Genomic DNA, 17,236 nt, shown 5'->3' with positions numbered 1-17,236 from the left:
GGTGGGAAATTGTTCCTCCAGGCATTTATTTGGAAAGTCGTTTTCACCGGAAGTCGCGTTCTTCGATTTGGCTACACTGAGGCTGCGCACAACAGCCAGCTCCAACGCCTGCCTTGTGAGTGTGTGTTTGGAGTAGGACTGCAGCGGTGTTGAAAGCGTACTGTGAGCTCGCTGAGCTCCTCGGTGTTTCATGGAGAACAGATTCACTATCTGCTGATAAATCCGCCCGAGAGGACACAGAAGAGGAGGAGTAGGGAAGAGAGAGGAAGAAGGGAAAAACTGCAGAGGAGAAGAAGCGACAGAGGAGAAGAGGAGGGGGGACTAGGAGGAGGAAAAAAATCGGGACAGGGAAAATGCCGCAGATTTGACTGAAAAGGTAAGAAAACGTGCGGGATCGATAGCTGCTGTTGTGGATCCCGGAGCTGCCGAGGCTGGGCGGGTCGAGGTTTGCAGTGAAGGGGAGGTTACGGCTGCAGCAGCCGCAGTCTGCAGCTGTGAATGTAGGTCATTGTGTCTGTGGGCCGAGCCGAACCAAGCCGAGACACACCGAGCTGGGCCGGATAAGCTGCAGGAGGACGAAGGTGAAGCCCCATCAGCAGCAGCACCAGGAGGAGATAGACACAGACTGGTGCTGCAGGGACCAAATCATTTAATCTAACTAATACTACATCTGCTGCAAATAGCACAATGAACACCTTTGTGCCAAATCATAAATGTGACGCAAAGTTTAGCAGAGGAGTAGCACAGAAACAGTAACAGAAGATAGTGGAGCATGAGTTTATACTTTTTAAAAAAAGAGGTAAAAATGATAAAATATGTCATGACTGAAAGAATTTTGTTTTTCAAAATCTTCAACTAGTCAGAACTGTGTGATCATCAGATGTAATAAAGCAAGGACCCCACAGCTCTCCAGACACCAGATCGACATGACTCACTGTAAGGCCAAAAACAAGAATACTGCAAACACAAAGCTTGAATATAACTCCAAGTTAGAAGCTCGATAAAGTGCTGAGTGTCTGTGTGCCACATCACGTCAAGGTCACTATGTGAACTGCATGATTGCACTCAGCATGCCTGTGTAACTGAATAAATCCGAACACTACACTGAAATTAAAGGAGTTGCAATCCTGTGTTATGGCTTGCATGGGGGTGATTGCTGTGTCTCAAATTACAAGCAACAGAAAGCAGCTTAGATGGTAAGGAGCTAAATCTACAAAAACACTGAGATGGAATAAAAAAGGAATAGGTTGACATTTTTCTGTAGAGCCTACATTAAGTCCTCCAGCACTGCTGTAATTAACTGAAAAGCCCAGACTGTTCTTTAAAGGAGCACAGCCTTTAATAGGGGAGTGTGAGAAACAATGCAACAACTGTAGAAAGGGCGGGGGTTAAAAAAAATCACCACAGATGTTAAGTCGGCCGATAAGCTGACAGAAATGCAAACTGACTGATTTACTGGCTGACTGCTTGAACCGCGCTGACATGCCGATGAGGCGGGCAGTAAATCGCAGGCCGAGGCCGGAGCCAAGAATCTGAATCAGCCGGGAGAAGCGCCAGCTGAGAGAAAATCCGCACACGAAAATCACAGTGCTGCTTCGCTGATATTGCTCTGACACTTCGAGCTGGACGCAGCTTTTTAGCAGCCACCCCCAGAGCTGTTTTTTATCACCTATGGCTGCTGTGCTCCTGCACTGACTTGCAAGGACGCTGTAAACTCGTTAGCTGCGGGATTTCTGTGTAGTTAATGCACATTCACATTCTGGTCAAGCACCTCAGAGCTGTTAAAGTGTGAGCCTGTGGGCCAACATCTGATCGTGCAGGTTTGAAAACTGTGGTCTAGTGTTGGAGTTTATTGACTATCTCGTGTAACAGTGGGCCTCTTTTCCACTAACTCACACTGCTTTTAGCTTTAGAAAGGATACCTTAGACTTAAGGAGGAAAAACTGTCTGCATGTGTGTTTACAGATGTCTGCTGTCACAATGGAAGCGACCACCATCCTCCCCATTCTCAAGAAGAAACTGGCCTTCTTGTCAGGTAAAACACTTGGATTTAAAAGAAAAGAAAATATCGACACCTGTTTCCTCAATCCTGTGGTCATCCCAGTTTGAGCTGTAATCTGATTCCTCCCCTCTCCCACCCGTCTGCCTGTCACTCTTCAGGGGGTAAAGACCGGCGCAGTGGTCTGATTCTGAACATCCCTCTCAGTTCAGATCAGACCAGCATGGAGGAGCTTAGCGCCACGCTGGACTACCTGCTTAGCATCCCAAGGTACACACAGAGACACGACTGAGGACAGTCTGGTGTGTGTCCCAGAGCAGTTGTGTCACCCGGAGACTGTTGGATTTCACTTTTAATGCTTTTAGACATGTTTGGGTTTTGGCTTGTCAGCGAGGAGCTGCTGGATCTGAACCCTGTGGCTCGAGTGTAGAAATCCAGCTTAAAGGATGATTCTAGTTTATTAAGTGTTACTATTTTTCAACTCGTCCTTTTTGAGCGTCCCCAGCACGATCTGACAGCTGTAATTCTTGGCAGCTCCACAGGTGATTCAGTCCCATTTTCCATATCTGGCCTCTTCAGCTCACGCTTCGTTTCTTCCAACACACGCTGGATGAGCTGTTTAAGCTCCTGTAGGTTGTTTATAGCTGACAAACTGGTATATAGATGGACTTGAAAGAGGAGCAGAAATATACCCGATGCTGGGAATGTGTGAAAAGCATATAAAACAAATAAAAAATAGTCTCAGGCTTTATTTTTGTTACCATTTGTACTGGTGAAGAAAACATAAAGTAGTCTCTGTAGCAGCAGCTTGGTGAGCTGGCTACCCAAATGATGCTCAAACAGGAAACTGTGTATGTAAATGATGGGGTGTGCGTGTGCTGTTGGTAACACACTCCCTCTCTTTGTCTGTGCCAGTGAGAAGTGTAAGGCTCGGGGTTTCACTGTTATCGTGGATGGACGGAAGTCTCAGTGGAACACCGTGAAGACTGTGGTGCTCATGTTGCAGGTAGAAACACATTTAGAGTCCCCGCAGGCACAACGCAGGCTTAAGCTGCGTTAATGCATTGGCTGCTATGGGTGTTCTTTAAAAAGCAGCGGGCTAATGGTGGCGTTGATGCTGTTTCAGAATGTGATCCCACCTGAAGTGTCGCTGGTCTGCGTGGTGAAGCCAGATGAATTCTGGGATAAGAAGGTGACACACTTCTGCTTCTGGAAGGAGAAAGACCGTCTGGGCTTTGAGGTGAGTCTCTGAGCTGCTAACTTTACACTTTAAGCACGATCTCTCTCTGTGGGTTTGTGGATGTTGAAGATTTGTACCTCAAATGAAAACAAGTCATATTTTGCCTCACGTGAAGCTGGGAGTTTCCCCATCTGGGGCCATTTTAGACAAATGGCCGGCGTGTAAGAAGCATTTCTTGTAAACCTCAGATTATTAGAGTGGGGTTTGGTTCCCTTCATCACTGCTCCAACTTTCCATGTTCCATATAACCTTAAGAAGAAACAGAGACTATCACTGTTCTCTTTTGCAGTATTATACATGTTTTGGTTTTGAGAAATGGTGACACCTAATCCAAAGCTCTGGCTTTAGAGTTCTGTCACACGTGGTGTAAACTCTTAGTTTCCATCTCCAGCCTGTCAAAAATCAGGTTGATTCCCACATGTAGACTTTTAAATTCACAAGCAGCTGCTTGCAAGAGAGGTAGTCCTTCCCCTAGCACTTGAGAGGGCCTAACAGCATATGGTGGCTGCTTTGTTTGCTTATTTTTACACATGCAGTTGTTAAGTTTGCGTGTCGGGATACCTGCTTGTAGGGAAATAACATCTTCTTGCAATCATGTTTCATCATGCTCATCATTTTATGACGGAAATCCATGGCCACACATCGGCATCAGGGCAATAACTTACAAACTGTGCTCACATCGGCTTCACTTTGTGTTTATGCTAAACTATAGAGGTGGTAGTGGGATACCTGTAAAACTTAACCTTGTTAGTACTGGTCATTATCAGCAGGCTGCTTGTGCTTTTTTTGGCGTCTCTCGCAGTGCAGCGCTCTGCCCTAAGTATAGCCCCACACAGCTGCGTGGCTCCAGACTCCTGTTACTGCGGCTGTGAGAAGTGGTTCTAATAAAAGCGCTATACAAATACAGGCCATTTACCAGTATTGTATTTATTTTCTTTTCACTTTGTTTTGTGCTGACTCTTAACTCAGTCACTTGTGCACTGGTTACTTCAGGGCCAGTTTATGCAAAATAATCAGTTTTACTATTCATCCTGGAAAATCTTTGGTTCCTACGATACTTGAAAGTAGAATGGGAGGCAGAGCCTTGAGGTTTCAGGCCCCTCTTCTGTGGAACCAGCTCCCAGTTTGGATTTGGGAGACAGACACCTTCTCTACTTTTCTTTAAGATTAGGTTTAAAACACTTCTTTTCAATAAAAGGATCATGTGGCCCTGAAATCCTCTCTTAGTAACTCTGCAGGAGGCTGAGACTGCTGGGAGCTTCCCATGATGCACTGTTTCTTCTTCACTTTCTATGTGTTTATACAACACTTTGTATTTAATCATTACTTAGCATTAAGCTCTGGCTCTCCCTTCCACAGTGTCTTTTGTCTTGTCTTCTTCCCCTCACCCCCAACCAGTCACAGCAGGTGGCTGCACCTTGCTGAGTGTGGTTCTGCTGGAGGTTTCTTCCTGTTAAAAGGGAGTTTTTCCTTCCCACTATCACCAGGTGCTTGCTCAAAGGGGGTCGTGTAGTTGTTCGGGTTTTCTGTCTGTTATTGTATGGTCTTTATATTACAGTATAAAGCACTGTGTGGTTACTGTTGTTGTGATTTGGCATTATGTAAATAAAGTTGAATTGATTTCTTCTCAGTCAACAAAAGGTTGTTGGTGCAACTTTGTGTCCTCCCCGTCTTCAGACAAAAACAGTGTAACTGCCACACCTAAAGGATGAAATGGCTGCTTTTACATGGAGGACTTGGGCCAGTGTGAATGTCCCAGTTTTTCTCCAACATTGGAATGAACCAAACGATTTTTTTCATTCTCATTTTCTTTTCCTCTTGATTTTTGGTTTAAAACGCACACGTACACACGTACCCTTCTGATCTTTGTTGTCACCCGATATCACGCACAGAGCAAGTACGCCAGTTATAATAACCTTGAGCGTCGTTAACTGTCCTGAGTGCTGCTGGAAACCTGAGACAGGATCAATGGAGTGTGAGTGTGTTTGTGTGTCTGCCTCCTCCTCTATTACAACAGATGGTTTTACCGACAGAGATCAGTAGTCATTGTGACCCAGATTTCCACAGCCACGTTGGCTCCACGATTGTTACCATGGCAACCGGAGCAAGTTGGTTGATCTGTATCGACTTGATAGTTGTTAAATAAAGATAATCCGTCACAGCCAATGTTAAGGTGACTTTATTTTAGTAGTGAAATTGGAGCTTTTTTGGTTTTGTTCTCAGGGCAAGAAATCTCCCTGGTGGTGCGTTTAAGGACGTGTGAACATTTCAGAAGTCGGCTCATGAGCTAAATATTTAAAATAATATGGTCAAAAGAAAGAGAGCTGGTGGTCTCATAAATTACATCTGTCTCATTCAATGCACTGGAGTATTACTGCCCATACACAGACCATCATCACTGAGCTTGTGGCTGATTGCTGGCAGTCTTGCGGTTGCATACTGTAGCTAAACCTCTAATATATTTGTCACACTGTCATATCTCAATCAGTTATTTTTTGTCTTTTCTAAATGTATTAACAGTTGCTTCAAAGTTTAGATAAGTTTTAAGTATGTACCTGTTTTAAGTATGCACTGGCATACCCAGCGGTTATTTTTTTTTTTCTCCTGTAGTTGCTACAAGTTGCTGAATTTCATACATGCTGCGTTGTCACTGGTGGCCACATCTCTGCTGTGCACGCCCCTCTGCGCACACGCGCACACAGCTGTTAGAGATTCCAGTGATGGTGCTGAAATGTTACTCATCCGAACTATGGAGTGTCTCTGAGGGTGACACAGCAGGGTGTGGGTTGTACAGCTGCTCAAACATCTGACCTCACATTTAAATAAACATGCAGACACACGCTAGCTGAGTCCAATTCGTCTGCCGGCATCTGTTGCAGTGACAACTGGAAGTTTGACTCTACGTCAGCTGTCTTAGCAGGTTTACTTACAAAGCAGCAATTAAAAAACAAACAAAACAAATTCATATTTGTTTGTTCTCTTTTAAAAACTACATTTCAGGAATGCTGAATGAATCTGCAGATTTAGAAAGCCAAAAGAGAAGTTTATTGTGTTCCAAGCACTCCGCTTGGTTGATGGATCCAAACAATCAGCACTCAGTGCAGTGGCTTCTAAATTTCCTCTGAAAACAAGGACTAGTTATGTATGCCCTTCCTCAGACATACCTACGTCTCACAGGGCTCCTGAGACATGAACACACAGACTGGCTGCCTGGCATGTGGCAGAGATTGAAGAAACTGTGTTTAATCCACCAATCACTGATATCAGAGCCTCAAATTAGACAGACAAACATGATCTTAAATGTAAGGATTGTTTATTGGATTAGAATCCGTAGCAGCCAGTGACTGACATCTAGAATCCATGGACATCACCATATGCTGTGTTTCCTCCCTAGAGCTGCTCTGCTGGGCCTTTGCTGCAGACGCATCCAGTCACTGCATGTTTGTGAGTCTTTCTGTGTTCAGTTTTGTATTTAATAACTGAGATGCACGCTCTGCTGGGCTGAAATCAGGTGACTGACTTTGCCGCTGGAAAAGTCTTGATTTCTTTGCATCGAGACACTCGACACTTGTTTTTTGCAGTATGCTTTGGGTCATTATCGATTTACAGTGAACTACAGTCCCATCAGTTTTGCGGTATTTGTCTGAGCAGAGTCTTTAGCCCTGTACACTTCACAATTCATCCTGCCTCTCATATCAACAGTCACATCATCAATAAACACATCATTCATCGGTTCAGGACTGTGCAGGTGTTATTTTTTCTTTTCTTTTCTTTTCTTCCAGTTTCAGGTTCATGCCAGAGGACTAATTGGGATTCTATGTATTAAAACCTGTAATTCCATGGAGTTAACGCAATCCTTTAATTAGTTGAATTCAAGCTGATATTCTGCACTTCAGTGACATGTTGTCACATGTTGTTTGATTGAAAATCCTCTGTGGTAGCAAAAAAATTTGTATTTGTCCAACAAATTATGGACTTGAATACAGTTTATTGACATGCCCTACTTCAATCCAAATAAAATATCCTGGGTGGATGCTCATTCATGTCCCATGTAGCCTTACGTTACACATTTACACAAATTGATCCACATAAAAGCCTCAACAGATCAATAGATAATCAACAAGTTGCCTTGGTGTCTTACCACTTAGCCATTAATGAAACTTTGAGATTCGGCTGATAAAGATATTTTATTCGTCGTTGTGTGTGCCTGTGTCTTTCTGAAGACTCTCTTCCAAGTCTGTAGCTCAGTTTCCCTGCTGGTTGTGTGGTTTCAAAATCCAAGACGTATAAGAGTGTCTCATGGTAAATGGATGTAGCACCCAACAACCATCTTGAAATCGTCTGCCCTCAATGGTCCTTTTTCTCCTGTGCCTTTTTTATTTTTTGTGCCTTTTTGTATTAGCTTGCAGGTACAGTTGAGTGCGCCTCTATTTAGTTTTGTGGTGCGTGCGCGTTGCATATCGATGTGCAGATCACAGTTACAACTAGTAGGGCCAGATTTATAGTCACTGGAGGCCAGATTTGGGCCCTTGGGCCTTGAGTTTGATGCCTGCTGTTACATATATGTGATGAAGCCATGGACTAATTAGTAAATGCTTCTAACAAAAGGTAAGATTTCCAAAACATTAATAAAGCATTTCTTTTAAAAGGTCACACAAACTGTAAATCTGAAAGTAATATTGAGTGGCTTTATGATAGACTGTCTGTTCTGGCTGACTTACATGTTCTGAAGTGTTCTGTAGTTTCGGGTTAGTTTCTATAGTCCAGGTTGACCTCTGTATTACTTCTATATTGAAACCTACATGCCATTTCTCAAAATTGCACACAGTGTGTTTAGTGTGTTTCTCCCTACTGATATGTGTTGCATGTTGGCATCTCTGCTTCCTGTCAGGTGATCCTGGTTTCAGCCAATAAGCTGACTCGTTACATTGAACCGTGTCAGCTGACGGATGATTTCGGAGGAAGTCTGGACTATGACCACAGCGACTGGCTCAACAAGAGACTGGTATCTATCTATTTTTTTTTTTTTTTTTTTTTTTTAAGCTTTCGAGGTATTTCTGTAACTTAAAATATTTGTTGCCATGGTAACCTGGCACCAGAACTGAGTGTTTGGCTTTGTTGCAGGTTTTTGAGAAGTTCACGAAGGAGTCTACGTCACTGCTGGACGAGCTGTCGATCATCAATGATGCTGATAAAAGCAGCTCAATGGACAAGGACAAGTAAGTACACACACACACACACACACACACGTCTACAGTTTAAACTAAACTGAGGGCAGACGGGTGAAATCCAGAGCCGTGTGTCTTGTCTGTCCTCTGCAGATCTGCCGACTGTGCTCTCTTGCCATCGTTTGACCCTGAGACTGTCCTTCAGACTGGTAAATATACATTTTCTTTACTTTATCCTCTTTCAGGAACTAAGATTATGTAAATCTGATTGCATTTGTACTGCTGGACTAGCAGGTAAAATACATGCAACTCTCGATAGTAACAACACCCAGCGTGAGGAGGCATTCGACTTTTTTTAAGCCTCTTTAAATGATTCAGTGGATTGAAAGGTCAGTTTAGTGTTGACCTGAGGAGTGATTAAATACTCCTGATAAGATGAGCAGTGGTTTTGAAAATCAGGTAGTGGACAATTGTGAATGGAAAAAATAATGTAGTGCATTCCTCTTTTCCCCATTGAGGTCCAACCTACTTCTTCACAAAGCACACAGTGATTTCTATGATAGCTCCTAAAGCACAACGATAAACTGTATCAAGCTTTCAGGTCAAGCAGGCGGCAGGAGGGGAGAGAATATCTCGATAATGAAGCACAGACATGATGGTTGACTGAACAATCATTCTGCTCTTCTTGCTGCAGAAACATACAATTCTAACACAGGAAAAATTAATAGAGCATGTTTAAATACATCAAATGTTGACTGGAGTGCTTTACAAAGACGTGACAACTACAGCTTGCCAAGAGCACAAACAGTCTGTCTGCGAGTATTTGGGCAGTGACACAATTTAAAGTAATTTTGCTTTTATAGACCACTGCAGCAGAATGATCATTTAGGAAGTCGAGGCATTTTGCATAATCTTTGCTACAGTGTGCTTGGGTGTGTGTGGGTGCTGCACACTGTGGAAAAATAAATAAATAAATAAACACAGATATTTCTTAAATATTTCAAAGATGTCAGCCACGCTGGGTGCTCTAGTGGAGCTGTTTCTAAGATTATTTGCTGATTAAAATCTGTATTTTAACTGGTAATGTTGAATGAAAAGTGCTGATTGATAAGGCAGGTGGGCGTTCCACTCCCACTTGAGACTCTATCCACTTGATTGAGTTCTTGGATTCTAGAAAGCGGTGGTTTCGCAGTTCAGTAACTACAGTGGAGGTATTAATGATTAGCCAGTCAGCACAACACACTTGGCTTCTGCAGTCCTGAGCCATGGGCACAAAACTGGAAGAACACACACAACCATTTTTCAAACAGTAAAGACACTATATATTTTTTTCAGGTTATTTAGTGCAAAAATAAATAATTTTGTACTCATAAATATACACAAATATATAACACAGGCTGTCAGCAGCAAAAAAGGCAGTGCTTGCTGACAAAAGAGTTCAGGACATCCTCAACATTCACCTCAGTATCGCTGTCATCGAACAGAAGCGATCTTCACTAATTCATCAACTCATATCGGACTGCTTTCACAAAGTTTTACGGCTTCCTCCGGAGTAAAGGGATGTGGACACATATCGATAGCTGGGTTAAACGGCAAACTGACAGCCTACACTTACTACGGATGAAGGGCAGCCAGAGTTGTTTGTCCTACAGTGGCTACTGTAGCTCGGATTATGCATTCGAATTGGGAGCGGAAAGAAAACAGGACTCAGTTGACTGCAAGCTGCGATCTATTGAGATTTACTGGTGAGATTTTACTCACTGTACCTTTAAACAAAGCAAGCTGTGTGGTTTTTGTTTTGTTTTCATCGTTGCATTTACAAGGAATGTTTTTAAATTGTATTTTTTTAAATATGTTTTTCCCATTGCAAGTTTGCTACCATCAAAATCTAAAGAACACACTGAAAACACAGGAAGGATGGATGTGTTGACTGTACAGAGGGGCCTATGATTGTGTGTGTGTGTGTGTGTGTGCGCGCGTCTTGGGCTGAGGTGAAAGGAGTCTTTGTTTGTAGTACCACCCTCCTCCCTCCACCAGATCCTTTCGTAATTTAGCAGCATTTACACAAGCATTGACTCATTATTGCTTCTGATGCTTTTTACCACCTTTTTAAATCTCAACTCTCCTCTCTCTCTCTCTGTCTCTGTGTGTGTGTCTGCTGAAGGTCATGAGTTGCTGTCGGAGCTGCAGCAGCGACGTTTCAACGGCTCAGAGGGAGGAGGAGGAGGACAGGGAGGTGAGCAAGCAGCTGTCAGTCACCCAAATGTCGCTGTGCTGGCTCAGCTCAGACAGAAGGGTGATGCACAGATTAATTAAGAGGTGTCCTTTGTTTTCTCTGGAGTTTGGCGCATGAATGCAGCCATTCATTTCCTGGAGAGTACTATGCACTGTGTACAGTACAGTGTGACGCAGTGTAAGTGGATGCTGTGTTGGCTACTGGAGTTCTGTGTAACATTGTTTAAGAACTAAGAAACATCACAGCTGAGGCCTCGGCCTCCACTAATTCAGTTCATACTGATCTGCTTCTACTGTGGTATGTCTTCAAGAAGCTGCACATGTAGAATCATCACAAAATGCTGTGAGGTAAATGCAGTATAGCATCAGGCCTGATGGGACTAAACCTTACACTGGCAGAGAGCCAGAAAAGTTGCTATGGAAGTATAACCATGGAAATGAAAGTAAATTTAGATGGAGCCCTTCTAAACTCTGACTAAGCTTAAAGTTTATCAGTTTCTCACATCACTGTGGAAGAATTCTAGCCCATTGTGTTTTTTGTTTTTTGTTTTTTTTTGTTTCTTTGTTTTTTTTACACCATTGCTTCAGTTTTTTGGATTTGGAGCATTTGTTGATGCACAGCTCTCTTAAAATCCCAGCTTTTCAATCCGGATGAGCTCTGGATCTTGGATTCTTTTCTTTTTCAGTCATTCTGTTGTGGATTTGCTCCTGTGCTTGGGATCATTGTCCTGCTGCATAATCCACATTTGACTAGAATAATTTGTATGCAGAGGGGTTCATGAACATTTCAGTGACTGCAAGCTGCCCAGGTCCTGTGGCTGCAAAACCAGCCCAAATCATCACTCCTCCATCACTGTGTTTGAAAGTTGGTAAGAGGAGTTTGATTTTCACCAAATGTGGTGCTGTGCGTTACAGCCAAACATCTCCACTGTGGTGTCGTTTGTTTGTCCAAAGAGCATTGTTCCAGAAGTGTTGTGGTTTGTTCAGATGCAGCTTTTCAAACCGTTGTGCTGCTATGCTTTTTTTTTTGAGGCTTTCGCCAACCCTTCAACACAAACCATACTTGTAAAGTCTTTTCTAATTGCACTGTCATGAACTTATGAGATGCCACTTTTGAGGGTTTTTTTTCCCCCTGAATATATTACATGGTCAGACTTTAGAGTGAATTTGCTGGGACATCTATTCCTGGGAAGTTTGAGACATTGTATTAAAAACAACTGAATGTTCCAGTGCAGCAAACGTCCCAAACTACTTCTTTAGAGAGGTGATCACACTTGCACATGATCAGTTTAGTTTATTTCCTCCATCCACCTTAGCTCAGTTTTCCTATTGTGAATGAATCATTAAAGTTTAGAGAAACAGTGATAAAGTTTTATTTGAACAGTTCATTTTATAGTGCCGGGGTATCCTACACGAGAGAGCTGACATTTCAGTTTCCTGATGAGGAACCATTGTCAGCACGTTTTGTAAGAGTAGATGTGAAATGCTAAAATCCCACAGACCTTCTTCCTGACCTCTCTCTGAACTTCAGGTCCAGCCTGGTGTCCAATGGAAGAGGAGCTGCTGGCTCAGCCTCAGGTGATGAAGCTGCTGGACTCCCTCAGAGAGCAGTACACCAGATACCAGGAGCTCTGCAGGCAGCGAAACAAACGCACCCAGCTTGATGAGATCCACGCCAAAGTCATGCAGGTAACGCGCACACATGCATCGAGTGTCCATCTCAATATATTTCAGTTTCATGTGCAAACACTGCTGCGTTTCATCCTTTTTAGCAACTTTTATTTTTGACCCTTTGTGTCAGTGAGCTGCCTCACTGCTCAGCAGCACTTGAGGGCGAGATGAAGTAAACTCGCTTGTTTGTGGAGTTCTTTCAGCTGCAGGGGCTGATGGTTAACACCAGTGTCTTGGAGATGAGCCTAGGGTTACCATAGTAACTGAAAAATGTCGGTCACTAGCTCGGAGGATTTGAGGTAGTTGTTGGCCTAGATCTTGATCAAACTGTTCATGTGTGTGCTCAAGCTCTTCAAGGCATCACTGACCTGATAAATACAATCAAGTTATGATCCTGACACACACACACACACATCTGGATAAGCTGTTACCGTGCTGTATAAATACAAGCACACAGACAGCCTTCATACTGATAGCTGTATGAAGCTGTAACTTGCATAGTTTTTAGGTTATTGAGTAAAATGATGATCATGCAAATACTGCTTTCCAGGGAAACCTTACACACATTTCAGACCCATCACCAATTCTGCACATGAAGCCCGCTTTCTTGATGTGATGTCACAGGTGTTGGCATCCTGGTTTTTCCTTGTATTTAAAACTCACTACATGAACAGGCAGACTGGGTTTAGAGTTTGTGAGAAGGAAACATTTACCAGCTTCCTTTTTAAAGAAAACGTAGGTTTTGTTGTGGAAAAAGGGGGGAAAAAGAAAAAGTGTGGCTCCACTCTTTGATGTTGACAAGGAGAAATCCTTTTTAATTGCTTACACATTGGTTTACTTTACACTGATCATTCTAATTTAATTCTCAAGCATGTGATGATCTATACTGATATCACGTCTGGCAGCAGTAGGTTCAAAGATCCTGCTGGTCACTCTGCTGCTCTGAGATGCACCAAGGTTCCTGTTGGAGAGTGAAATGATCCAGAAGTGCATGCAATCCAGATGCTTGAGTGGCTCTACTACCTAGGCCGTTTGAGTACAGTAAAGTCATTGCCATGGTCAAGAAACCAGTTTGAGATGATTTGAGCTTTGTTACATAGTTGGCAGGAAAGAGATGGATATATATATACAGTTAGGCTGTGGCGTTTAAACGATGCTCTGTTTGATGTAATGGGCCTAAAGTGTGGCAAGAAAATCCCACACCATTAAACCATCAGCAACAGCCAGCATTTTTAATACAATGCTGCTTTCCTGTTGTTTATGCCAAATTCTGACCCTATCATCTGAATGTGACAGAAGACAAGGCAAAGTTTTTCCGGTCTTCTCTTTCTGATTTTGTGAGCAGCTGTGAACTGTAGCCTCAGCCTCTGCCTTTGGCTGACAGGAGTGGTACCCAGTGTGGTCTTCTGCTGCTATAACCCATCTGCTTCAATGTTTTATTACGTTCAGAGATGCTCTTCTGCATACCTTGATTATAACAAGAGGTTATTTGAGTTACTGTAGCCTATTTTAACCCAGAGAACTGCTGCTGACTGGATGTTTTTTCGTTTTTGGGCCATTCTCTGTAAACCCCAGAGATGGTTTTGTGGGGGGAAATCCCAGCAGATCAGCAGTTTCTGAAATGCTCAGACCAACCTGTCTGGCATCAACAACCAAGCTACGCTCAAAGTCTTCAACGTTCTCATTCTGATGCTCACCTTGATCACATTTACATGCCTAAACACATGGAGTTGTTTCCATGTTATTGGCTGTTGATTTGTATTCAGTGTGCCTAATGTAGTGGCCCATATGAGGAAAGACTTTATTTTTATTTATTATTTTATTAACATCACGTTATTAAGGAGTGTAGTTAATGTAGTCAGATTCTTTAAGCACTGGGCTTTGCTGTGGTTTCCCTTAAGTTCTTTCAAATTCTCCTTCATGCATTATCGACCTCACGTTGAAGTTGCTGACAGTTTCATTGCTTTTTAACTTGAAGCATTAAAGAAAATGGTAATAAAAACAGCCAAATTCAGCACAGATGCTTCAGTTTCAGTGTACTGGCTCTGCGTGAGATGTCAACCAAATGTACATGTTTCCTTACATTTTTATGGTCACCATTTTTCAAGTTTGCCGGCTTGCGAAGGTACCCAGAGTAGATTGTCCTCCTGACTCTGTAGGAGATCATGTATTTTGTGTTTCTCTCTTCCAGGTGGTCACCTGGCTGCAGGGTCCGGGTTCAGAGCTGCTGAAGACTCAGCAAACGATCGGGGACTCGATTCGATCAGCTCAGGCTCTGCAACAAAAACACGAGGAGATCGAGAGCCAGCACAGTGTAACGAAACACACACATCATCGTGATCAGAATCATGTGATTTGAACAATCCGATGAGTCGGCTGCTGTTTTTAGTTTCCCTGTTAAAAGATCACAGAAACTCGCTTTTGGTGTTTGAGGACTGTGAGGCACGAGCTAATTCTGTCTCTTGCTGTGTGTACAGGAGTGGTTTGCTGTTTATGTGGAGTTGAACCAGCAGATTGCTGCCTTGCTCAGCACCGGAGAGGAGGAGGAAGTGGCCGAGCTGAAGGCGCTGCAGCAGCAGCTGAGCGACGTCTGCTACCGCCAGGCGGCTCAGCTGGAGAGCCGACAGAACGTCCTGCAGGCAGCACAGGGCTTTCACAGCACCACGCAGGAGGTAAAGCACAGTCTTAGCACTGCTAGGCTATTAGCCTAGCTCGACAGCAGAAATCTACTCTAACCTGTAATGTTGTCTTGCTGTTATCCAGGATGGGTAGACCTGTGAAAATGCTAATGACTTCTTCAGACTGATCCAGGTTTTTTTTGTTTGTTTTCTGTCTCTGCAGTTGTCTCAGCAGTTGGACGGTCTGCTGGGCATGCTCTGCGCTGATGTGGCTCCAGCTGATGGAGCAGCTATTCAACAAAACCTCAAACTGCTGGAGGAGAAGCTGCAAACCGTTGGTTTGTACCCAGAACAATCAATCCCCTTCTTTTCCGTCAGGATAATTAATAGTTTTCATGAAGGTGCTCCGTCACATTAACAATCTCCTCCAATGCAGAGGCAGGTCTTACCTCGCTGCGACAGAAGGGGGCGTTGTTGCTGGAGCAGATGTGCAGCCAGCCGTCCTGGCCTCTGGAGGAAACGGAGAGTCCAACCACAGAACAGCAGGACGGCGTTCAACACATCCAGTCTGTGATGGAGGACATGCAGCTTCGCAAGCAGAGGTTACTTTTGTCTTGTTTTGCTACAGGGAGGGGTGAGTGAGGGTTTTTGGGGGGCTTTTTTGCCAAGAAGGAAGCTGTATTTAACTCCCCACTTGAAGCTAGAGTCAAAAACTGCCTGTTCCCACTCCTAACAGGATAAAAACCAAAGCCGATATCTGAAGTCCCCGATCCTGATTGTGATTCCCTCAGATCTCACTCATGCGATAATCCTCAAAAAATGAGTGAATAAAGCTTAATGGCTAAGGAAAAACAGAGTTGTTTGCTTCTGTGGAAAATGCAGGTGGATATTTAAAACAAATACTGCTGTCCTTTTATTTATAATTTAACAAGGCTAATATCATGTTTTTAAAAAATTCCAGAAATATCAAATGTTTTACACAGTGAACTTTCCCGTTTTGGGCTTCATCTACATTCTGGGTTTTCTCATTTACACCCACAAAAAAAGGGAACTGTTCAAATATTAAACTTTTCTCTTCCCTGTCCTCTGGCTCCACCTTCAGGACAAACGTTGTATTGCCGCTTCATTAATGGTTCAGATTCTGAGGTATGTGGTTTGTTTGTGGTAGTGGCAGCGGTTTACACAATTACCTAACAAGCAAACCCCCCCCAGGAGATTAGACACAGTTCCCTGTGGTGTTGTGTCAGCAAGAGCATGTGGTGTGAAAATCTGTTCTGCTGTTTGTTTTCCAGACTTGAAGGCATATTTAACTGTGTGTGTTGCAGATGTGAGGACATGGTGGACGTAAGGAGGCTGAAGATGCTACAGATGGTCCAACTGTTTAAATGTGAAGAAGACGCTTTGCAGGTGAGGAATGCAACACAAAACGCAACAAAACACACACGCATATGTGGATTTCATGTGTTTATGTTATGATTAATTTGTGCATGCATCTGGTTAGGCAGTGGAGTGGCTCAGTGAGTTGTTGGACGCCTTGTTGAAGACTCATGTCAGACTGGGAGACGACTCTCAGGAGACCAGGACCATGCTGGACAAACACAGGAAGTTTGTAGATGTCGCTCAGGTGAGACGCTTCACTTGATCTTTAGCTAGCATAAAAAATCTCGCGGCTGTGTCTCTACATCTGCGTGTGAGTGTTCTTATCGTTTTTTTGTTTTTTTTCTTGTGTTTTTGTTTTTTGTGTTTTTCACACTTAAATGTTGGAAACCATCAAACAAATTTAAATATTAGACAGAGACGACCCTGATTACTGCCAGAGCTGCTGAATCAAGACTCATCAAGCCACAATCTAAAGAAACAGTTTGGAAAAGGTTACAAAGTCATTTCTTTTTTTTTTTTTTTTTTTTTGCTTTTCCCTTTTGTTTTTTTGGCGTTCGGATTTTTTTTTTGAGGCCCACCAGGTTTCCCCATTGGTTTTCTTTTGCCAATTGGTTCTTCCGGGCTTTGCGTTTTTGTTGCTTTTGTTCACCTTTTTTTTTTTTTTTTTTTTTTTTTCAGTTGTTACAGACGGGACAGACATGACTGAGGGATAGGAAAGGGAGAAAGAAAGATGAAGGAAAAGAAAAACAGAAGGGGAGAGGGACAGTGAGAAAGGGCACTTAAAAAGAAAGAAGAGGAAAAAAAATCTCCTGGATCACCTGTTGAGAGAGGAAAAGAAGAAAACAAGCAAAAAAAAAAACCAGCAACATACTAAACACAACAACATCATGTTAGTCTAGCTAAGTGTAAACAGCAGTAAATACTA

The 17,236-nt window shown here is 43.0% G+C and overlaps 1 protein-coding gene across 2 annotated transcripts in view; it reads left to right on the top strand.

Moving 5' to 3' along the window:
- The first annotated feature begins 292 nt into the window (after positions 1-292).
- The window catches only part of sestd1 (SEC14 and spectrin domains 1), a 22,284-nt gene continuing 5,340 nt past the window's right edge, over positions 293-17,236 (top strand). Inside the window, exons 1-16 of one of the 2 annotated variants that reach the window (XM_005733753.2) lie at positions 293-376; positions 1,966-2,035; positions 2,161-2,269; positions 2,915-3,005; positions 3,126-3,239; positions 8,131-8,244; positions 8,364-8,458; positions 8,561-8,616; positions 10,572-10,643; positions 12,174-12,331; positions 14,505-14,627; positions 14,791-14,985; positions 15,155-15,269; positions 15,368-15,533; positions 16,257-16,338; positions 16,433-16,555. In XM_005733753.2, coding sequence (XP_005733810.1) covers positions 1,966-2,035; positions 2,161-2,269; positions 2,915-3,005; positions 3,126-3,239; positions 8,131-8,244; positions 8,364-8,458; positions 8,561-8,616; positions 10,572-10,643; positions 12,174-12,331; positions 14,505-14,627; positions 14,791-14,985; positions 15,155-15,269; positions 15,368-15,533; positions 16,257-16,338; positions 16,433-16,555 — 1,683 coding nt within the window. In that variant the 5' untranslated portion in view covers positions 293-376. Of the gene's footprint in view, positions 377-874; positions 937-1,965; positions 2,036-2,160; positions 2,270-2,914; positions 3,006-3,125; positions 3,240-8,130; positions 8,245-8,363; positions 8,459-8,560; positions 8,617-10,571; positions 10,644-12,173; positions 12,332-14,504; positions 14,628-14,790; positions 14,986-15,154; positions 15,270-15,367; positions 15,534-16,256; positions 16,339-16,432; positions 16,556-17,236 lie in introns of those variants that run through there. The other variant, XM_005733754.1, reaches the window with a different exon arrangement.

Source organism: Pundamilia nyererei, unplaced genomic scaffold (assembly GCF_000239375.1).
Source record: "Pundamilia nyererei isolate P.nyererei 1_Seehausen unplaced genomic scaffold, PunNye1.0 scaffold00055, whole genome shotgun sequence".
In the NCBI taxonomy this organism is placed as follows: Eukaryota; Metazoa; Chordata; class Actinopteri; order Cichliformes; family Cichlidae; genus Pundamilia; species Pundamilia nyererei.
This window is presented reverse-complemented; position numbering and strand designations above follow the sequence as displayed.